This window comes from Lissotriton helveticus, chromosome 6, assembly GCF_964261635.1.
Source record: "Lissotriton helveticus chromosome 6, aLisHel1.1, whole genome shotgun sequence".
NCBI classification, from domain to species: Eukaryota; Metazoa; Chordata; class Amphibia; order Caudata; family Salamandridae; genus Lissotriton; species Lissotriton helveticus.
In genome coordinates, this window is record NC_136067.1 from 1,231,903,697 (window position 1) to 1,231,927,496 (window position 23,800).

At 47.0% G+C, this 23,800-nt stretch overlaps 1 protein-coding gene across 6 annotated transcripts in view; it reads right to left on the minus strand.

Annotated features, from left to right (window-relative positions):
• Window positions 1-23,800, minus strand: part of RRBP1 (ribosome binding protein 1) — a 292,620-nt gene that overhangs the window by 172,106 nt on the left and 96,714 nt on the right. For all 6 annotated transcript variants that reach the window (XM_078648944.1, XM_078648942.1, XM_078648940.1 and 3 more), the window contains exons 3-4: window positions 21,793-21,941; window positions 12,058-12,180 (exon numbers count right to left, since the gene is read on the minus strand). In XM_078648944.1, the coding sequence (XP_078505070.1) occupies window positions 12,058-12,180; window positions 21,793-21,941 (272 nt within the window). The remainder of the gene's footprint in view (window positions 1-12,057; window positions 12,181-21,792; window positions 21,942-23,800) is intronic.

Here is a 23,800-nt window from a genome sequence, read left to right on the forward strand (position 1 = left end):
CCTTGCGGTCAAGGCCGTGCTTGCACGCTGTTGGGGAGAGGGCCATTGAGGCTTATCTGAGACTTGCCCGCATTGAGAGCTGCGGGGGGAGTGCAGAGTGAGGCCAAGGCTCCAGGAGGAATTTGAGGGCTTGTGTCTGCCTGAGCATGGGGGTTGGCGTGGAGTGGGTTGCCTCCTCCCCCCCAGCTCTTCAAGAGTGACTGGCGTGATTGAGTCTTCGGATGGGACCCCCTCTCCTCGCTGAAATACAGCTTCTGCACTCTGGGCCCCTCCTTCATAAGGACTGTCATAGGGACCGCGTTGTGAGGCAGTGCGAGAGGCTTCAGTTGGCCCTGAGATGTGCACTCCGGAGTGAGCGGGCTGCAATATTGTCCCTGGGGAGCAGATCTTCCCTATACCCCCTTCCAGTGCTTCTGCGTGACGGCCTTTGCCCGCGGTGCAATGTCGTCGTCCAGGAATAGGAGGGACTTACCCCTGAAGGACTTGCTTCAGAAAGCATCAGGACAAGCGGCCGCTCAGCCGGAGGCCAAGTCAACGCAACCTGCGTTTATGATGGACTTATTTTCTACCATAAAGGAAGACATCTTAGAGCTACGCTTTCAGCTCTCCTCGGACTTGCGCGAGATGCGGCAGGTTGTCGATGCCATTGGCGAGCGAGTGGCGACGCTGGAGGGTCATGATTTGGGCACAGCAGATGAAGTCCACCAGCTTCAACAGGATGTCCTCCGTCTCACGGAGCAAAACCTCGATCTGCAGGCTCATGCTGAGGATCTGGAGAACCGATCCCGACGGAACAATATTAGAATCCGGGCGGTTCCGTAGAAGGGAGAGGGAGACAACCTCCGTGAATACGTTGGTGAGCTGTTCCGGCTGATTATTGGCAAAGGGGAGGAACTAGAAATCCAAATGGATTGTGTACATCGGGTTGGATTGCCGCATCGTGCCCGGGCGCCACCACCAGATATACTGGTATGTGTCCATGATTTCCAGCTCAAGGAGAGGATCCTCAGGAAGGCCCGCGACCTCAATCCCGTGCAATTTCGGGGTCACCAGCCGGCCCTTTCTCAAGACTTGGCGGCCTCCACTCTCGTTAAGCATAGGGAGTTCAAACCCATCACTAATCATCTACGTGAGCAGAGCATCCCCTACTCGTGGGGCCACCCATTTCGGTTAATCTTCAAGCATAATGGCAGGCTACATCAGATTCGCTCCCAGGATGCCGCCTTTGACTTCTTGGGGCTAGAGCGGCCTGCTCCTGGGCCCGAGAGCGCCAGATCACCTGCTAGACGGCATGGACAATCCAATGAATGGCAACGCGTGGGGAAGCCCCCACCACTGGTGAAACCAGACATGTCCGCAAGCTTGTTGGAAAGGGAAGCGGCAGTCACCTCAGTGGTGTTACTAACAACACCTCTGGGATCTCCTGAGGTTCCTATGACTGGGGTTCATATATGGCACCAGAGGCAGGCAGCAGTTTTTTGAGGTCGACCTTGTTCTATTGTTATTGTCCTTGTGAGTTGGCGTGTCCTGTATCAGGAACATGTGGAGTTTCAGGAGGGCACCACGTCCCCCTACTGAATGGATCTACACGACAGACTGTAGTCACGACATGCAACTGTTGCATCTTTTTCCTTTTTGTGGATTTTTGGGTTGGGTTTGGGTTCTGGGGTTTGGTTATGGAATGGGGTTTTTTGGGGGCTCTGCATCAGTTCTCCAGGTCAGGCGAGAATCACACACACAGATGATGCTCCCTTGCCCCCTCAGCGCTATTGGCATTAGGTTCAGCATGGGCTCTTCCCTTACTAGTGGGGGTTATGGGTAGATAGCTAAAGATTGTGAGCCTGAACGTTCGGGGTTTAAATAGCCCTGTTAAGCACTCGCCCATCCTCTCCCTCCTGGAGAATGCGGAGGGCGACGTGTGTCTGTTACAGGAAACTCACCTTCTCTCTAGGGATACTAGGAGGATGAAGGATAAGCGCTTCCCTCTGCAACTCTGGTCCTCAGGCCCAGCTAAGAAGAATGGAGTGGCGATCCTCTTTAGCACTTGTGCCCATTATAAAGTCCTTTCCCAGGTGGCTGACATTAAGGAGAGGTTGCTTGCTGTTCGCGTTCAGTGGGGGGGGGGGGGGACGCAGTTAACAGTAGGAACGATATATGCCCTGAATGAACGACAAGAGCCCTTTCTGCAGGTGGACCTCTCTGAGGTCTTGGCGTTTCCTGATGCATCGATACTAGTGGGGGGGAGATTTGGACATAGTGATGGATCGGGGGATGGATAGATCTGAGCAGCGGTCCTACCAATCGGGAGTAATGTCACAGGGGGGAGACAGTGGTTGCTTGAGGGAGCGTTGAACGATGTATGGCACGTCCAGCACCCCCTAGAGCGCGATTACACATACTACTCTGCAGCGCATAAAACGTATGCACGGCTGGACCACCTCTTCTCTTTTGCCTCATTTATCGGCTGCGGACATACCGGCACGCGCTCCCTCTCGGATCATGCCCTCATCTCGGTGGTACTTACTTCTCAGGGCAAGCGACCCCTGTCGTCCGGATGGCGCCTCCGTGACTCTCTACTCCATTCGGAGTCGGTGGTCGCGCGGATTCGAGACACTATCACCCACTATCTCGCAGACAATGACCGAGATGGTTCGACGCTGGCGTCGGAGTGGGAGGCACTGAAGTTAGTAGTGTGGGGGGAGTTTATTGCACTTGCAGCGTCATATGCGCGGATACGTAAAGAAAAGCGTGCTGAGTTGGAGAAAGATGTGAGTGCGTTGGAAGCGATACACAAGAGGACTGGGGCCCCAAGGGTCTGGAGAGAGTTAGAGGCGAAGCGGCGCATGCTGAAGCATCTCGACTTAGATAGAGCAGAACACACCCTCCTGCACTTGCGACACAAATTCTACTTGAGCGGGGATAAGGGGGGGGGGGGGGGAGATGCTGGCGCATAGGCTGCGAGCGCGAGCTCAAATGTCGGCCGTACACTCCATTAGAGACCCTAAGGCGGTTGAACACACTACTGACACACTCATTGAGCTCTATCAGGGTCTGTACAGGGGGGAGGCGGCGGACTCGGAGGGAATAGCGAATAGCGTCCTGCAATATTAGGCCTCTCTTTAAGACGTTGGCAGGCACCTTGGTTACCACGATCCATATAGAGGAGGTCATTTCTGAGATCGCTCGGTTAAAGGTGGCCAAATTACCAGGGCCGGATGGCTTTTCTGCCATCTTTTATAAAACCTACAGTGTGGAGCTGGCTCCTCTTTTAACCCGCCTCTTTAATTCCACTCTCATACTTAAGCCAGGGTAGGCCCCTAAGGACTGCGGCTGGTATAGGCCGATTTCTCTTCTTAACATTGATACAAAACTCTTTGCGAACATTCTAGCAGCGAGACTCAGTCCCTTGATGGACGGAATCATAGACCCGGATCAAGCAGGATTTATTCCAATGTGACAGGGGGGATAACACCAAGAGGCTCCTTGACCTAATAGATTTGGTCCACCGGTCCCGAACTCAGGTTTTCTTTCTTTCCATCGATGCCGAGAAGGCCTTCGATCGGGTGGACTGGGACTACCAATTCGCAGTTTTGAAGGCATTTGGAATGGGCGACAATTTTGTGCGGTGGATTTGGTGCCTCTACGTAGCCCCTAGGGCAGCGGTGCGAGTGAATGGGTGCAAGTCGGGCCTCTTCCCCATCACTAGGGGGACGCAACAGGGGTGTCCCTTATCCCCGCTGCTTTTTGCGCTCTATATGGAGCCTTTTGCCCAATGTATACGGTCCAATATGGCTATTGCAGGGATTAAGTTTGGGGCGGACATGCACAAAATCAGCCTGTACGCCGATGAGGTCATCTTGGCACTTACCCAGCCTCACTGCTCCCTACGGTGCTTGTCGGCGGAGATCATTGAATTTGGAAGGGTCGCAGGATTTAAGGTGAATTTCTCCAAATCGCAAATTCTAAATATCTCTGTCCCCGATGCGGAGGTCCAAGATTTGCAGCAGGACTTCGCCTTTCACTGGGCTGATTTGGATATTCAATACTTGGGTATTCGACCGACTTCTTCTATAGCTCACACGGTCTCCCTCAATTATAAGCTGCTGGTGGAACAGACCAACACAGGGCTCTCGGACTGGTCCCGCCTTAACTTGTCTTGGTACGGGAGATTGGCAGTGGTAAAAATGACCATACTTCCGCGTGTCCTCTACCTTTTTCAGATGCTACCTGTGAGCCCCCCCCTCCGGGACCTCTCCGGAAGCTGCGGGGCCTTCTCAATACATTTTTGTGGAACAACAAGCGGCCTAGACTTGCGTTGTCCTTCATCACTGCGCCCAAGGCTACGGTGGGATGGGCTTCCCCTTTCTGGCGGCTTACTACCAAGCATCTGTCTCCGGTATATCCCGGAGTGGAACAGGCCCTTATCCAGCAAGCAATGGAACTTTACGGACCAGACGGTGGCGGGTTGTAATATCTGGCGTGAGCTGTGGATACCGCGCAAGAACAGGGCGTGGGGCCTTTACTCTTCCCCAGTGACTTCACCAACTTAGAAAGCCTGGGATCAATTAGCGCAGCACAGGGGCTGGACTACATTTCCCTCCCCTATGACCCCCATTGTCGATAATCCCGCTTTCCCACCGGGATGTGCGTCTCCAGTCTTCCACCGCTGGCGGGAGGAGGACTGTAAGAGAGTGGGCTCTCTTTTTGATCTGGAGGGCCTGATCCCTTTCTGCCAATTGCGTAGGGACTATTGCCATCTGCCAGAGTCTGATGCTTTTCATTACTCGCAGTTGGTGCACTGGGTAACCCAACCCGCTAACTTTGCCTTAATGTCCCGCCCCTTGACGGCTTTTGAAAAGTGGTTGGTTTGTAAGAAGGATGACCGCAAGCTCATTTCTGAATTATATGCGAGGATTCTGATGCACCCCAAGAAACAGCGTACAAAGGCGCAGGTTCGCTGGGAGACAGAGCTGGGGCGCCCTCTTACACGTAAAGAATGGGAGCACATTTTTTATCGCGTCCACCACACTACCTCTAACACTGCGGGTACCGAGTCTGCTTATAAAGTGGCCGCCTATTGGGATTACACCCCGGCACGAATCAGGGCTTGGGACGGGACGAAGTCGGACCTCTGCTGGCGGGCGTGCGGACATGCGGGTACCCTGGTGCATTTACTGTGGCATTGCCCGAAGTTAGTGCGGTATCGGAAGGTAATTATTGATGACCTGGACGAGGCCTTTTGGATTATATTTCCCCGGGCACCTGAGCACACGCTACTGGGTCTTCCCCATCCTAAGGCTTTTCCTTTGCGCTCGCTGAGGGGTAGGCAGATTGCATTAGCTATGCTAGCAGCGCGGCAGGTTCTGTTGGCGCAATGGGGTTCTTCGGCCTCACCTGATCTGCGGAACTGGGTCCCAAGGCTATGGCATCTCCTAGCTATGGAATGCCTTTTGATGGGCATTGATGGTAAGGGTACTGAATATGCGAAGCTTTGGGGCCCCTTCCTGCATCTCCTTTCTAAAGATTTGAGGGAAGTCACATGCCAGAAGTGCCTACAAATCCTTCAGCTCATCCCTTTAGAGCCATGGGGGGTCACTAAGGATATCTGAGTAGTGAGGCATGGGGAGGGTGCGTTAGGTGGTAGGCGGAGATAGAGGTTGATGCGGAGCAGGGTGGGGGGAGGGGGTTTAGGGGGGTGGAGGGTTCGGATGTTTGTCACTTAGTGTTTTTTTCTCTATAAAAGTGGTACTTACGCAACTGCCAGACTGCTGGATATAGCTTGGTAATCACTTTTGCGGGGTCGCCCTCAGGGTTGTAGACCTGTACGCTGTGTAGTTATCAAGAAGTTACGTTCTGCCGGCCGGTGGATGTAGGCAGATGGGCTGAGTATACAGATGCTTTACCACGCAATAAAAACAATTGATTCTAAAAAGAAGCTCTGAGCTTTCTGCTTCAGCCACAAGTCATGTCAGAGAGACCATGAAGTACCAGGTCAGACTGCCATGAAGCCACATTTCTATGAACAATCAACTTTTTATAGTTCTAGGCATTTCGGAAATTTATGAGAGCCAGGCCTCAAGCGGAAGCAGTACGAATATTGAAGCACATGTTACTTTTGGGACCATTCAAAATACACAAGTCTTTCCCCTAAATGTAATGTAAATTGATACTTGAATAGCGCACTACTCACCCGCAAGGGTCTCAAGGCGCTTGTATGAATACTGCTGTGGAACCCATCCTGGCTTTCCCTGTGAGGTGTCCACTCCTGGGCACCCCCAAGGTGGAGGCCAGGCATCCTTAGCGTTGTGGGGGCCGTTGTGGAGATTAAGCAAGCTATTGCCCAGAGTTGCAGAGTGGGACTCCATGATTGGAATAGGCACCGAGGCGAGAATTATCAGGTCCGTGGAATTATTGAGCCCAAGACCCGCCGAGGCGGGGAATTGAACCCTGGTCCCGGGATAGACCTCTGCATCAGGGTCTGCTGCTCTAACCATTGAGCCACACTTCTCCATAGGGAGAAATTTCACAGAAAATAGGAACAACTGAAAGAACAACGCAGAGGGAATGGGGGAGAGGTGTAACAAATATTTCTAACAAACTAGCGTGTTTGAACAGTTAACTCTTAGTTGGTAGTTACGGAGGCCACAGATGGAGTCTATGCCACAAAAGAAAGTCAGGAACAAACCCATCGAGGGAATCTTCATCATACACCACACTAATTAACAATATAGCCTTTATTTCACCTACCCAAGATGACTGTGTACGCCAAGCCCCTACTTAGAAATATTTCTGTTAACCCAAATCACCTAATCAATTTCTGTTCCATCTCAAGCATCTCTTCGCCACTGCACAACATGTCCAATGTCCTGCATGCTCTCAACTTAACTAGGTTCAAGAAGAATTATTACCCTCCAGAGAAACTGTACTAAGACCTGTGTCCATTTGGAAGAACCAGAACAGGATTTAGCCGGTCACCAATAAGGTGGTACCTCTACAGTCAACAACAAAACACTACTCGACCCAAAATGCTTATTAGAGATGATGGAAATTGCACGAACATCGTTCGCTTTTAGAAAGGTAATAGATGGCGTCCATCTCTCAAATATATTTACATGCCTAACTGCATCAGAACGCAAAAGTCCATTCATATATCTCCGCTCACCATTACTCACCCCATTAAATGAACCCTTATTAGACCATAGGAACGGGCATGATTTAGTTACACCAATAACACGTGGATTATTCTACAGTTCAACACTCCTAACCACAACTATCATAAAACAGAAAAAATGGGAAAAACGTTCCAACCTCTCTATTACATTTCCCCACATACACTATCTTTAGGCCCCCAACCAGCTCCCTCGTCCATCTACCCCAGGCCTCCCAGGTCGCTCAAACAAGAGTTTACTTAATTAAAAAAAATGAAATATGAAAATACACATGCATGCAGACCTCGCCATAATAGTTTGATACTTCCAACTAGCTATACCATCCATGGTCATGTCCTAGTTGGACTGAATAGATTACACCTGGAGCAACCCGCATTCTTCATTCACAGGCCCCAGTAGATATAAAGCAGAAAAGCCAAACTACTGGTCTAAAACCTACCCATGGATCTGATCTTGGCCCTTCAATTACTCCTTACACTGGGTCCTCATCCCTTTGAGAATAATGTTCAAAGCACTCGGTCACTGTCAAAACCTTTCGTACTAAACGCAATTTCTTCATTGACGTTTGTACCATACCTACTCCCCTACCAGTCATGCACTCCAACATTCTTGCCTTTCTACTGACTGTAATCCCTTTTTAAAAACTCCATATGAGGGTACATGTTTACCCCGCATAGACCTTCATCCATCTGAGCATCTATACTCCTGTCTTCCCTACCTTCCAACACGCTCGCACATCTGTATCATTTCAGATAATTTCACATTCAGGAAATTAGTGCATCTCTTTACCACGATAAGTCAACCTACCCTACCCACAGTATCATATGATTTCGGTAGTCAATCCACTCAGCCCTCATCCATCTGCACCTAGCAGAAATACCTACAGCATACATCCCAGTTTGCAAATATTAAATACTTTGCATTAGCTAGGTCAATGCATCTCTCCAAAGCAATGACTCGTCTTTTGCAGAGGCTAGGTTTTGTATTGGCAAAGAAATTGAAAAAGAAGAATGGCATTCCCACATAAAATTACAGAACATTTATCATTTGTAGAAAGGCTTGCAGAAAGGGTAGCATGCTGTTCATCAGTAAGTAGGCCTTTATTACCACAGAAAAGAATGGTTGCAAACAGCAAGCATATCCCCCAGTGGACACTGTAGTTTAGAGAACGTCTTTATAGCAGTTTACACATGTATAATGAGCCAGGTCCTTTACTCCAGCTGGACCTCTCGGAAACCTTCCATACCACTGATCATCAAGCCTGAGCGAACATCCGATTAATCATTCATCAGAAAAATAAACACCAGACTCCATGGTCGACCTTCTTTCTCTCAAATACACATCTGTCTAAAGCTCAACAAATAAATCAGAGGACTGTCCGACGCCAGATGTCCGGAGACAACCCTAGCTTCATCACAGTACGTCACAACCTGATTTCCACTTCAAAACAGACCAGATGAAGTCTAATAACACACAGATAGTCCCTTCAACCACAAACAATATCATAGGGAAATTGCATTTTTATAAAACACAGGATGCCCTTTCCTAAATCAGAAGTGATCAGAATTTAAATCCTCAACCGTTTTTGCCCAGGTTTCCGGCTCGAAAGTCATAAAGTAGCTAAAATACATGTCCAACAACATAGTGTAGAACAGAGTTGGGCTAACAATTCTTGCACTTCATGTCAGACTCACCAGTCACTCGCATAGCTAACAGAAGGTGCCCTCATAGCTAAAGCAAGCAATCGTTTTTTTGTTGTTGTTTTTTTTTTAGAGTTTCTATAGCGCAAACTAGACCCGAAGATATCGGGTAGCAGAGCGCTTTACATGAGCACCAGTTGCGTTACAGAAGGACGCATTCATTTTTATTAGACACAGGGAGATTAAGTATTTTGCCCAGAATCCAAGGATGTTGAGCGTCGTTGCCGAGACTCAAACCCGGTTCCCCAGCTTCGATTTTGACCGCTCCAACCGTAAGGCACATCCTCTTCCCAATCAATCATTAAGCTCATCTGACAGACAACTGGTGAGGGTCACAAAGATATGGCTAAATACAGACTCCGCCGTTCATCCTTCTATTGGTAAGGTTCTAGAATATTATGTCTCTTCTCAGCGCAATTCCAATGTAGGCACAATCTCACTGTCAGGGGCTGCCATAGTTCTGTGATACCATAACACAGAACTTGATACAATGACTATCTGTGAAGGTGCTCAATTCCAGAGATCAGGGAAATGCTTCTACACTGGTCCAATACTACCAGGCTAATAAATTTGACACTTTGAACCATAACTTTCTCCTTCACCGCCATTAAAACCCAATGTGCATTTAATGACTCGTAAAACATTGGCATGAATCAAATCCCTCCTCCGATATGCAAGTGGGAACGCTTTTCCCCTTTTAAGACATCCTTCACCATCAAATCCACCATATTGCAAAGTTCAACTCTGTGTAATACTTTACATTTTGTTCACCATACCGCCAAGTATTACCAAGCACTTTACTTTCTTATTAGGATGGCGAACACTAGGAAAAGCTTAAATCAATAGGGATGTCGTTAGGGATCCCATCTTCTCCGTAAAGACCACTTATGAGAATATAATTAAGGAGTTTAGTGAAGAAGTAGGGTAGGTCCAATGCATATGAAACCAGAAAAGAAACAGAAAAGGAGAGGGTGTGTTGGTTTGCACATGTGTCTCTGGTGTGTGAAGCGGTCCCTGGAGGAAGACAGAAGATAGACTAGGTGCACCCAATATAGCTCAAGTAGTGGTGTTTCTGTGATACATTTTCAGTATATCCATCGATTATGCTAGAAAACTCAACTGAGATTTATTAGTTGTACTGAAATTGTGGCATGGAAGCGACAGCCCTAAGCCCTAATGTGTCCATTGCAGGGGCTTGTGTTCGACCTCATGGTCACAGGTTCAAATCCTGGCAGGACCACTCAGCCTTTCATCCATCGGATGTCAATAAAATGAGTACCATCGAGTTGAGTAACAATGAACATTTGTTATTCAGCGCCAAGAGACCTCTGGGTGAACATGTGCTTTACAAATACACATGTTATGTTATGTTACATTGGTTATGTTTAAGCCTCTATCAATAGACCATATCCAGGTATTCAACTTGCCCTCCAAGACGCTAATCCAAGAGCTGCATAGAGACAGTGAACCTCCATCAGCAGGCCAATCTCAGATTCTGATCTCCTCTTCTAATGTTTCAGAGCCCGGGAAAGATATAATTTTGATGCCCTAGCTACTGGTGTGTAGATCATTTTTACTCTGGGTTAAAGCAATATAGTAGTTAAGAAGGGTATACCCTGAATTCACTAGGCACCTGGGGTTATAAAGTTCAGAAAAGGAGCATTCAGATATTCTTTAGAACATTTAAAGGAATAAATAAATTAGAGAATGCGCATGCTTAAAAATTAAATAATCTTTGGCTTTGTGCGAGTGAGAAAACATGCTTGGTGTGCAAAAGGGTTATATCACGCAGAGCTGAAGACATACAAACCCGATAAATTCCAAGGTACATAAAGAACAAACCTCAAGGCATCTTGATCCAATAAGTTTATAGGATCATCTTTAGAACTCAAGATGGTAGGACCTCAAGAGCGCGTGATGGACTGCATGATAGGCCAAGAAGGTCCACAGTGCAGAATTATCCAATTCATGCAGGAGTATCAAGGGTTGCATGAATAATCTGTTGAGGGATCAGAAGAGCAGTGATCTGGTCCCATAAACAGAGGGCCTGGCAGTGTGGTCCAGGTTGGGTGGTCTGCCGTGGATTCGGGCTTGATATCCAGAGAACTGTCTATATAAACTAAATGTTTTAGCAGCAGCTGACAAGAACAGTCAATGCACTTCAAGCTCAGCCACGGTTATTGACGACCTATGTTCAATAATTTTGTTCTTTTTCTGGGTTGAAGAAATGCATTTCCCATGGGTGCAGAGTGAAATATTTTTTTTTAAATAGGTGGATGGGAGCGAAGTCCCTCTTGTAAAGAAAGGACCTCGACTGGACTTCACGCGAGGGATGCTTAGTTCAATTATTGATCAGCCGTGGTTGGGTCCTGGCTAACAGAAAGTTCTAACACCCTACAAGAAGTTTGCGAATTTAAGAATTCATTGGTCATGTGAGGAGGAGAAGGTGGGCTACCGGAGACATATACCCAGTAGCTTTAGGAAAAGCAGGGAAGAGTGGAAAAAAGAAACCAGAGGAACGATAGCGACGGTAGGAAAAAAACACATACTATAAATCTGATTTATGAAATGCTGTAACACGATCACGGAAGCTGGAATTTCAAACACCATTGGTTAGTAAAAGTTAGCAATTAGCTCACACATCATGCAAGCAGTCGACTTATCTGCTCGATATGTAGTGGAATTTAGGCGTGCCTTGTACTCTTGCAAGTCAGGCTAGGCCAGGCTTCAACATATAGGTTTAGACTCCACCCCCCTCCATAAAGCAAAACAGCTACTCAGACGAACTGAGGAGAAACTCGAACTAAAGGAGGGCGACATGCAAGGAATTGCAGAAGTTTCAACATTAAAATATTATTGTGTGAGCGGCAGTTCGAGGTTGCTTGAGAGAAGTGTCTTTCAAAGGTACAAATAGAATGCGCTTTCAGTTTGGCTGATCTGACGATGGAATTAAATGTATTTATTAAATCATCTAGAGATTACAGTAAAAAAAAAACAAGGACCCTTGGGGTGGAATTAAAGAACATTTCATTAGAGCCGATGATGCGCTTTTCGCCGTCAGAAAAACAGGCGCTGGTGTTCAAGCAAATCACACACGACAGATGTTACTATAGATACATGCGAATAATTGAGGCAGCCAGGGGATTCAATTAGGCTTACAAGGGCTTAGGTGAAGAAAAGTGCACTACCTTACTAAGTTCTCGGAGTTTATTTTTGGCAGCCGCGGTGTCCTCCTGCTCCGCCGACAGTAGCTTCTCCTTGTCCTCCAACTGGCGCTTCAGGGTTGTAACTAGGTCACCTTTTTGTGTTGCCTGTGTGTAAGAGCACCATTATCAGGAACAAGAAACTGACACATTTTAAATGTACGTCTACGTAACGTAATGCAAGTAACACAACGTGAGAGCACTGAGAAATATTCACGAATGCACGTAATTTGTAACTGATGTAATTTTGTGGATCCTTATGTAAAGCGCTCTGATACCCCCGGGTCTAGCCAGCGCTATATAAAACTCCAATAAATAAATAATAAATAAAAAAAACTCAGATTCTCTCACAATCCAGGTCGGGATTTTCTACATCAATTAAATTTAGTTTGGGCTGCAAATTCCCACTGTTTCGCCAAACACTGGCGCCATGCATGTTTTAATCTTTCTGGGAAGAAGGGAAAAGTTCACTGCTGCCCTACCGGAACTGACTTGTTTATAGGAATGAGCAAGACCCACTGCAAGGAAAACATTATGAAAACTACTCGGGGTGCAGGAGGCTATGGGTCAGTGCATAGTTTGCAGTGGAAAAAAACGGGCCCAAAAACGTTGAGGAGAACGGCACTGCGATTGCCAGGATTATGGGATAAAAAAAAAATAATAAAAAAATAAATCAAGGCGGTCTACTTTTAATTCCTCTCTTTCTTCCTACACTTGCGGTCTGACTTTTGCATCCCCACTTCCTTTCTTTTGAACGGTTTACCTTCTTTCTGCCCCTCCTTCCTTCGCTCTTTTCTGAATGGGTCAAAATCTGATTATAAATAAGGCTCAGCCCCCAGCAATGAGTGCCAGTACACACCAACTGCAAGCACTGGCACAAATTAAGCAGGTCAGGGAAACTAGGACACAGTCCATGTACTCCAGCCATTACCTAACAAAATAGGCATAAACATTTATGACTGGTAGAACCAGGGCACTCCCAAATGGATTTCTAAACCTGCTCATGGCACTCAATCTGTTGTTTACATAATTGGCCTTCGCCTACGCTTCGAGGATTGGTAAAGCACAGCGAAAGCCATTATGTACTCCAACATTGGCTACAAGTACTCTTAGTGCAGTGGTACTAAAAATAAGCACCCTCAGCACAATTAGGTGCTGCACAATACAACTGTAAGATCAAGTTTAGGATTAAAGCTCTACAAGTGGAGAGGTGTGGCTCACTGGTTAGAGGCGGCAGACCCGGAAGCAGGGAACGGCCCGGGACCAGGGTTCAATTCCCAACGCGGCAGGGTCGTGGACCAGGGTCAGCGGACTCGACAATTCTCGCCTCGGTGCCTACTCTAACCAGGGATCACACTCGGCAACTCTGGGCATTAAGCTTGCCTCATCTCTACAACGGCCCCCCACAGACGCCGGGGATGCCTGGTTTCACCTTGGAGATACCCAGAAGGGACCATCTCACCGGGAAAGCCAGGATGGGTTCCCCAGCGGTCTTCAGCGCCGGGACGCTCACGGGCAGCTGTGCGCTTTACAAGTCCAACACATTAACATTTACATTTACATTACAGCTGTTGCAGAGCTACTCTAAATATGGATGAATGAGCACACACACGCACGCTCACATACACACCCGTACTCCATAACATGTATGCCAAAATCAATGTGGTGCAATTAAACATGTTATTTCTACTGTTTTGTAGTGCATTCAGGCATCTTTATAGCACTTCAGTCTGAGATGAAGCGCATTTTCCGAGGGGTATCTCACTACACCATGTTTATGCTTAGGGGATTTATAGAGCGCATCGCTGCCCAAGGGCTTCCCAGCGCTGAGGGTCATGATACAGAAGCCAGAGGGGGTTTAGTGGTACTGATGGAAAAGCCAGGTTTTAATATCTTTTCTTAAAATTGATTCTGTTTCCAGGAATCTAAATTCACGTGAAAGAATTCCACAGCTTGGGTGTCAGATGTGCTAAGGATCTACCACCCCATCTGGTTCCCTTGATTCTGATCGTTTTTAATAATCGTCCAGAGCAAGAGCTGAGGCTTCTGTTGGGGACATAAGGTTCGCCAAGTCTCTGATTTTGCTGGGACCCTTGTTGTGTATGGCTTTGTATGTCAGACAAAGTGTCAAGAATTTGACTCTAGTCTCGATCGGGAGCCAGTATAGAGCTTTTCTATGCTTCCAAACTGGTTCTGTATTGGAGCCTTACGCAGCAGTCTTACTGCAGCATCCTAGACAACCTGAAGTTTTTTGATGGCATACTTTGGTGCCCCCAGATAAAGGGAGTTTCCATAGTCGAGACGTGATTCTACCAGGGCTTGAATAACTGTCTCTCTAGGCGGCAAGGGAATACACTCCAGGATTTTATGGAGCATTCCAGGTAACCCAAAACAAGTGCCTGCAAGTTTCTTAGCTTGGGTCTCCTTTGTTAGTTTCCTGTCGATCCAAAAGCCAAGATTTCTGATTGTCGTGTTCCGGACTAGTGGACTACCTAGACAGTTAGGTCAGCTGATCAGAGGCCTGGGAATTGCATGGTTTCCGAGGAACCATCAGCTTCGTTCTGTCCCGGCTCAGCTTCAGACAGCTGCTTGTCATCCATTCCACAACTCTTTCGCAGCAAGGTGCTAAAAGATCTGATTTGCTATTGATTCTGTGGTGGTCAAGAGAGACCACCAGTTGTGTGTCATCTACATATGACCTAATAGAAATACCGAACTCCTGGACCATTCGTGCCAGGGGTCCCAGCTAGATTTTAAACAATGTGGGGCTGAGCGAGGAGCCCTGTGGCACCCCACAAGTCAATTGCATGATATTAGAGAAAAGGTTTGCAGCCATGACTTGAAAAGTTCTGCCCTTCAAAAAAGATGAAAGCCACTCCAAGGCTTTGTCTTGGATACCGATAACTCGCGATCAATTTTGTAAAATAGAATGGAATGGACCACGGTGTCAAATGCTGCACTAAGGTCAAGAAGTAGTATCGCGGCTGAACTGCCTTGGTCCAGGGTCATTTTTAATTATTCTGACTCTGCTAGGAGTGCTGATTTCGTGCGGTGTTGTGTACGAAAGCCCATCTGTGTGGGATGAAGGCGTTGGTTAGTTTACAGAAACTCTGTTAGCGCTCCATATACATGTTTCTCCATCATTTACCAATTAATGGTAAAAGTGATATAGTTCCCTAGTGGAGCAGGGTCTAAATTGTATTTTTTTTAACAAAGGTCTAATTATTGCGTGTTTTCAGACTTTTGGAACTACGCCTTCCTCTAATGAGAGATGCATAATTTCGACTAATGCCTGGAGCAGGACCTCAATGACAGGGCCGGACTGGCCGTAGCGGGCACCGGGCAATCCCCCGGTGCGCCGCACGGTTGGGGGCTGGTTTTGGGCCCCTGTGGGCAGTTTTTGTTACAGGGCCGTTTTTGCAGCATAGCTGCAAAATCGGCCCAGTAACAAAATCGGCCGAAAACCGGCCCCGGCAAAGAGCTCGGCGGCACCCCCAACCCCACCACACCCCCGAGTGGGGAGGGGGGCCGGCCGAGCACTTTGCCAGGGCCGGTTTTGGTTCCCAGACCGGCCCTGCTCAATGACCTTACAAAGAACATGGGGTGGAGTAGGATCTAATGGGGGGGCCTGATTTGACCTTATCCATCAAAGATCTCACGTCATTTATGTTAGTTAGTGGGAAGCGAGGAAGGACCGGCGTGGAAGAGAATTGCATACAATCTCTTTCCTGGCTTGTGGTTGTCTCACTCCCTATCTGAAAGGAGCTATAGATATCCATGACTTTTTTAAGGAAGTAAGTGGCTAGATAATTACATCTTTCCGCCATAACCGGAGAGATGTGGTTGTCCCGAGTTAGGGAGGATAGGGATTTAGCTACTTTGAAGAGTTCCTTAGATGAGATCTGTGCCTGGCTAATCTTTTGCTCAAAAAGTTTCACTTGAGCATCTTTAGTATTATTATGGTAAAGTCTGATGGCTGCCTTATACCTACCTTTAAGTTGAGTATCATAGTTCTTCCTCCATTCCCTTTCAATTTATTTTTCAATTTTTCCTTAGGGACGCTAGTTCTGCTCTAAACCATAGTGCCTTTTTAGGCATTGTTTTTGGGTTAGGTGTAGTTTTAGGGGGCATTTTATCCACTGATGGTGTAATCCAGCTTTCCAAGCTGGAATACGCTTCTTCAACCTTTCCCTGTATCTTGGGAGCCCAGTTCCTTATGAGGTATTGTATTTCTTGTGATTCTAAGCAGGAAGTGTTTCGGTCTAAAGTGTGAGTAGGGGGCGTAATCTGACGTTAACTGGGTAGGCGGTTAAACTGCGGAGCTGCCGGCTGAGATCCAGAATCGTCCTGGGTACTGCCTGATAATCTCATCCCCAAACCATAAGAGGGGTGTGGCCAGTTCTACCCCCTAACACCCCAGAAACAGAATTCAGGCACCCGGACTACTGCGGTGCCGCACGGCGATTCCCTGAGGCGACTCATGAAGCTGCTGCACAAGATGGCGGCTTAGAGGTGGCCTCAACACTACTCAATTGCTAGTGGCTGGACCTTGGTGCCCCCAATCTAACCAATGAGGACCAGAGAGGCAAGGCGGAAGTGGAACTCCCCTGCCCCCAGGGGGAGCGACTGCTCCCGCTGGAACATATTTTGGGGGCAGTGACGCAGCACTGTGGATGCCTAGGGGCCCACCTTGACTGGGCGGAGAAGAAACCGGCCGCCAGATTCTTACAGCAGCACTGTTCCGCCAGCTAAATAAGTACGCCGCCCCTGGTGAATACTCTTCCAGTGGGCACCCCTTTAAGACCACTGGGAATCACTCCGGGCACGGAGTGTGCCATATTGGCAGTTAGCACTTGTTTGTCCTGGGTGCCCCAGCACGCAGAAAGCCATGCGGCAGGAGCGAAGTGGACGCCATCACTGCTGTGGGGCAGCCTGCAGCTACAACAGTCAGACGGCAGCCAGTAGCTGGTCTAGTGTGCCCCAGATCCACTCAGCAGAGTCCGGAGAAGCAAAGCAGCCTCAGAACCCCGAGGTAACATCGTGATTGTGCCCGCTGGGATGTCTCGGGGGTGTAGGGCCATGGCATTGTGTAGGCTTGGGGGCACACCCTAATTTAATAGAGCAGAGCCAGAATACTCACCTGGGGCTGCTGCGGGACTCTTGCGACAGCGCTGCACCGTCAGCCAAGTAGGACATCCGCCCCTAAAATGTAGCTACCTTTTTAGCCGGCACTCCCCTTTTCTGACACGGAGAGGACTGTAGCGGCATGTATGACTTTGTGTTCACCTTGATGCCCCATCGTGCTGGGAGCTGTGCAGCAGGAGCAGTATGGGTGGAAACACTGTAGCGGGGTGGCCAGCGCTCTTTACCGCCAGTCACTCAGTCACAGCTTTATTCGATCTTTTGTAAATAGACCATAAAAGCACAACAGCTCATATAAAATAATTTCAAGTTATTAAATACATATTTACATTGGTTAAAGTAAGTATTAAACAAGTTTGCTGTGATCAGAAATGGGAACATTAAAATCATTTGTATGAAAGGAGAGAACGGTTCATGATTAAAAATTGCACATTACTATCAATAAGTGGTCCCACCTTTTTCCTCTTCCTAAAACAGGCCCATAGAAATGAAGCAACACAAAACATACAAATGGGTATGGTAAAGCCTTTAGAAAATACATGGCGACCCGGCATTGCCTAAATTGATGGTGCCTAAGGATTGGAAGTATAAATATTTTCCTGTCCTCAAAGTAGTTTTTACAAAATAGTATAATATGCAGGTCCGACTGTACAGCATAGTTGTTACAGGAGCAGGGAGCGAGATCTGCTAATCTATATTTATTTTGTGGGTAGCCCAAGAGTATCGTGATCATATTCAATATGAAGCGTAATAATATGACTCTGTGCTGCGAATTGTTTATGCTAGATAAATAATGAAAACCCTCTCCTAATAATGGTGGAACCAGGTCATATGCAATAGAAGACTGATAGATCTGTTTTTTTCCCTACGGGCTTGTTCTGCTCTTTGGGAATATAGATCCGTTAACCATTTCTTCTTGACTTCTTTGCAAGTGTCAGTGTCCTGAAACAGTTTTGCCATCTCTAGGGCTTTCAGTACTGTTTCTACATAATTTAGCCACCCGATCCTTTTGTAATGATCTAGATTACAGCATTCTCTTATAATGGTTTGTGTCAGGTCGACCGTAGTTCTCTGCCATATTGACAACCACAGGAGGACCGGGGCCGTCCTTATGGAGTCACTCAAATAAGGAAGCCCCAGTTCAAGATGTAAAATGTGGTTTGGGGCTGATTGTGGTAAAGACACACGATTTTTAAAAAGGAGTCTTCCATTTGCTGTAACGGACCATCGTTAACCATTCCCCAAACACCTGCTCCATATGTAACGGCTGATTTTACTTTAGCTAAATATATATTTTCAAGGGTATCCAATGGGCTTCCGCCCAACTTTTTTGCGAATCTCTTAACAGCGTTGATGCTTCTTTGCATGCTCTGGTCTCTTGATTTTACTAATTTAGACCAGGAGTGATCCTTGTCAAAGAGCACTCCTAGATATGAAAAGGAAAGTGGGGATGTTTTTCACCTCTAGCCTCTCCGGCCACAATTATAAATGATTTTGTTTCATTAACTTTCAGGTCAAGGGAAGCCATAAAGATGGAGTAAGTTTTGTTTAGTTTTTGTAAGGCCAACCCACTTCTTGCCAGTACCACATCATCCGCATATGCCAGAATCGGGAGGGGGGGGGGGGGGGTAGGTTGATCACATTTTGGCACATCCAATGAAAGAGCAAACAGGGAGGACTCGACTACAGCCAATCTCTTAAGTGCTCTGACAGCGATATCCTCAGCATTATGAGCCGAGACACGTGGAGAGGCCTGCTTCTAACCGGCCTCCCTCTCTGGGTGCTTGTGCTGTAAGGGCGGTTTGAAGGTGGGCAGCATACTGAGACCAGATATGGTACAATTGTAAGCCGTGCCACTGCTGGGAATACCTGTGCACCTAATATTTGGTGACTCTACGTGCAACTGAGTAAATCCCTACCTCCTGGCAGGTCCATTGCCTGGTGCTGGGGTGTACAGGGGCCACTCTGAGCATAGAGATTATTTGGCCTTCACTGCATGAGTCTACTGCAGTCCTGAGCTCAAATCTTTGGCCAAGTGAGAGGGAACCTTTGGCCAAGTGAGAGGGAACCTAAAAACGGATGGTGCTGCCCCCATTAGTGGATACCCTGACCAGAGATCCCGCACACAAGGCAGTGGGAAAGAAAGGGAGCACTTGCACACTGTCCCGGAGTGATTTCTGAAAAACGTACAGGTGTATCTGCCCCCCTAGGCACCATTTGTGAGCTGGAAGGGGCAAGAGGTCTCCACCTGTGCTAACTATTGGCCTCAAGCCCCCTGGCGAAAACAATATCCCTCACTGCCTGGGGCACTGGGATTTTTGGTGCTCTGGTAATGGGGAGAGGAGACTGACAGGGTCCCAATACACCAGATTGAGCACATGGCACAGCATCACCACCAGCATCAACGCTGGAAATACTTAAAGGACATTGGATTCTGACCTCACACTGTGCCAGAGGGATCACATCATAATGGGCAAGTGCTCCAAGAAAAAGCACCTCTGATCCTTCCCAGATCCAGGAACCTCACTCTGCCACCTCTGAAACCATTGCCAAAACAGAGAGACCCTCACATGATGGCCACAATGGAGTGACTCTGCACACTATATTGCAAACAATAGTTGCGTCACGAGAAGGCCTCAAACTCAAGATTGACAGCATGGTAACTGACTTGGGACTACTGAGGGATGACCATAGGAGGTTGGCAGAATGGGTCACCACTGTTGAGCATACACTAGAGGACATTAATCCTGATGTCACCACCATATGAGAACAAATGTCGACCATGGAAAGCAGGGTGAGGACTTTGGAAATAACAGTAGAGGATGCTAAAAATAGAGCAAGATGGAGCAACTTCCGCATCATTGGTCTACCTGAGCACATTGAAGGATCGAGTGCCAATATGAATAACTTCTTTGAGGCATGGCTTCTCACTCAGATGCCCCCTCCCCGCCTGAGGGCCTCTCCCTATTTTACACACTCAAGAATGCCCACCATGTGCACTCCCACCCCCCACAACATAGAACAAGCCCCAGAACGATTGTGGCTAAAGAACTGCACTTTAAAGATCGGTACAAAAGGGGGTGGTGATGGACGGAGCATCTGAACCAATCAAACACTCACACCCAGTCAAAAGATCTGGTTTTAATCCACCACCGTTCTTTAGCCCACTCTGCCACCCCAGTTCAGACATGGCTATATGCAAATCAGTCTGACCCTGTGCCTCATGGGAACAGTCCAGCCCGAACTGCCAAGCCCTGCCTTCCCTGGACCGGAAACAAGCTTCCGAGCACCGGTTTCTGGCATTACAGCCGTCTTCAGCCCGGCTTGCTTGAATCCAGTGGCAAAGTGAGCAAGGGACTCACGTCTGAGCATACCCTGCCCCACTTATGGCGGCCAAAAGTGGTACAAAAGGTGGTGGTGATGGACGGAGCATCTGAACCAATCAAACACTCACACCCAGTCAAAAGATCTGGGTTTAATCCATCACCGTTCTTTAGCCCACTCTGCCACCCCAGTTCAGACATGGCTATATGCAAATCAGTCTGACCATGTGCCTCATGGGAACAGTCCAGCCCGAACTGCCAAGCCATGCCTTCCCTGGACCGGAAACAAGCTTCCGGTCCAGCGAGAACGCACTGGCAGAGTGATATCCTACTTCCATTTAGTAGGGAGAGGAGCCAGGCAAGGATGCACCCCGCTACTCTTTGCGACTGCTGTCGAGCCAATGGCTTGTATAAACGGGCATTCTATTGGGGTTGAGAAGCCGAGAGATCTCTCGTAAATTGCACTTTATGGGGACTATATGCTCCTCTTTCTCCACAACATAGCGGACGACCTACCGGGAGCAATCTCACTATTAGATCAATTTGTCAATAAATCAGGCCTCTGCATCAATTAGCAAACATCTCTAGCATTCCCATTAATGGAGACGCAGTTGTCTATTGTCCAAGGTTGTCCTTATAACCACAACCCTAATGCAGAGCACCTAAGATGCACTTCAATCCCCTACTAACATCCTGCCGCCAACAGTCATTTCTCAGTGTACATCTCAAGGCCTGCTCACTAGTGGTTCTTTGCTCACACAAATAAACGTGCCACCTCAATACCCACTTGGCCCGTAAGCATGCTTTGGACATTTAAGATTTACAGCTTGGTACCATCTGTCACATACTGGAATTAATAAAACTATGTTTTAGTGATGAAGAAATCTCAATCATGGATTACCTTGGTACTGAAAAATGGGGAAAAAAATCAATAGGAAAAAGATGCAGAGGTACACCTCAAAAGAACCAGCCTTGTACACTTATAAGCATTGCATGATGGTCCAGGATAAGATTTAGAACTTATCAGGTTGCAAAAGGGATACACAACTCTCCAGTGAGCCTGTATTCATAAAGTCTAACAGGTTCTGATGCTGTGCCAATGAGTTCTAAAGAGTCACTTATCTGAAGGATGTAACGGATAGAAGCCTTTTTACTACAAAACTGATTTTGGCAAAATCAATGATCAATCCACGCAAGGATAGTAAAAGAACCAACACAGTGGGATTGAAAAAAAAAGAAAAGAAATGTACTTTACCGTGTGCCAGGTATCATGTACTATGCCTGCTTTTTCAGTCAAAATTTCAATGAGTCTTTGAGCTTCTCCTTCGCTGAATGCCATGCTTTTGACGGAGGAAAGCAGAGTGTTGTAAGGTAGGTAAATTGGTCCATCCGACTCTGAATAAGCTGCCAATGTTAAAAAAAATAAAAATGACTCCCAATATAGAAATTAAAAAACACTTCGACGGTGAGTATACGCTTTAGCAACAGATGTTAAGAGAGACTAGACTGCGGTTTCAGCATTATTCAATACTTAAAGTCATTATGTTCAGGTACATTTTGCTGAATCTCATTTTTAACGAGTTTAAAAAACAGCGAACATGAAAAGGACAGACAGAAATGCCAAAGAAAATTTGATTCACGATACTCTCTGCCAATGCAAGGTTTTCAAATCCTTTTGGTCAAATGTTGTGAAAATCAAGAGTTCTCTGTATATAAAATAGGATACCTCTATAAAAATCTTTGTTAAACTGAATGAGATGGAAAAAAAAGTTTCACCCTTTCTCTTCTTTATGAAGGTGTTTCTTTTATTTACAGTGTATGCCATTAGCACAGTACGAGTATCTGTGAAGGCTTTGCAACTCCTTGAAAGCTGCCAAGTCTGGTAATACCAAAAGCAACACTTTAAATTAGCACATAATAAATAAAACAACACCTACATAATGGAGTGGAAAAACACGTGGCGATTTGGGAAATCGGTATGACGTCTATCAATCTCGCCTGTTCACATTTGAGAATTACAGCTTTCCAGAGTACAGACTTTATCAAGCATGCTACCTGCTGATGTCCTGCTGAACAATGGGGGTTTTAGGGGGTGGGCAGATTTGCTGCCACGCCCCCCCCCCTCCCCCGGAAACTTTGCACAGTGGAAGTGTACGGGGCAAGAGGCGTCAGGATTGGTCTGGGGGTGGGGTGGGCTCTTAGGGACAAGACATCTAGGTGTGGGTGCCATTTTGGATCTGGAGACACCCCCACTGAAAGAGACTGTTCTTATATTGTCCCTTCTCGACCTCTCTCATGTTATTTTTCATGAGGCAGGTTTAAAGTATTGGTTTATTGTGATGATGTTGCTTATGATGGGCATGTCTTTTGGAGGTTTAGTAGACAACTTTAAAAGTTACTCAAGAAAAACATTGGGCATGTTGAGGCTCAGTCCAAGTTTAGGGGGGCGGGGTTTATGAATGGAATGAGATGGCAACAGGGCTGTATGGACATGGTTTGGCTGTGGGGAGTTTGAAGTAAGGAGAGTTATGACTGGATTTTGGTTGGTTTTGTCGAGAAGGGTTGCTTTAGTGGGGAGGGGAATTGGATAGTTATTAAGATGTATAGTGACGCCAGATTATTTTTAGAATGAAAAGGCATAGAGCCAAGGTTTGGGTATTAAGGTTGTGCACCCGTTTCATTAAAGCAACCTTTTCCGTACTATTACATAGTCAGTCATTCTTGGATACGCCATCCCGCTCGATACTAAAATGTGATGGGAATGCTCGGGCCAGTGCTTCCAGATTATAGTGGCCATTTCTTATGTACCTTGCGAGCGGCATTCCATAGTTTTTTTTTAAAAGTCTAATCCATTACTAAAGATGTCAAACCTTAATCTGACACTATTGTCTCTCATGCTCCCCTCCTTACACTCATAGAGGGTCACCATGAGCCTTTCTCAGTTCTTTTGATTACTTTCTCTCAGAGGCCTTTGCCACAAACAAATGCCCATTTGGTCGACTATTTCACCTACCGGATAGACGACCGCCCCAGGCCAGTTTCAGAACTTCACATCTCAGAGCAAGGTACTATCAGACATTCGAAATGTTTCCCTCATATAATTTTCACATACATTACATTAGGCAAAGTTCCATTTGGTGCATGAAATATTCTTGGCGATAAATTGCGTGAAAATTGAACACAAGTGCATACGTCATGTACATAAGCTGTAGGTCTCAAAAAATAACAGTGGGATACTCATTCAAGCAAAAAAATGTCTTTGC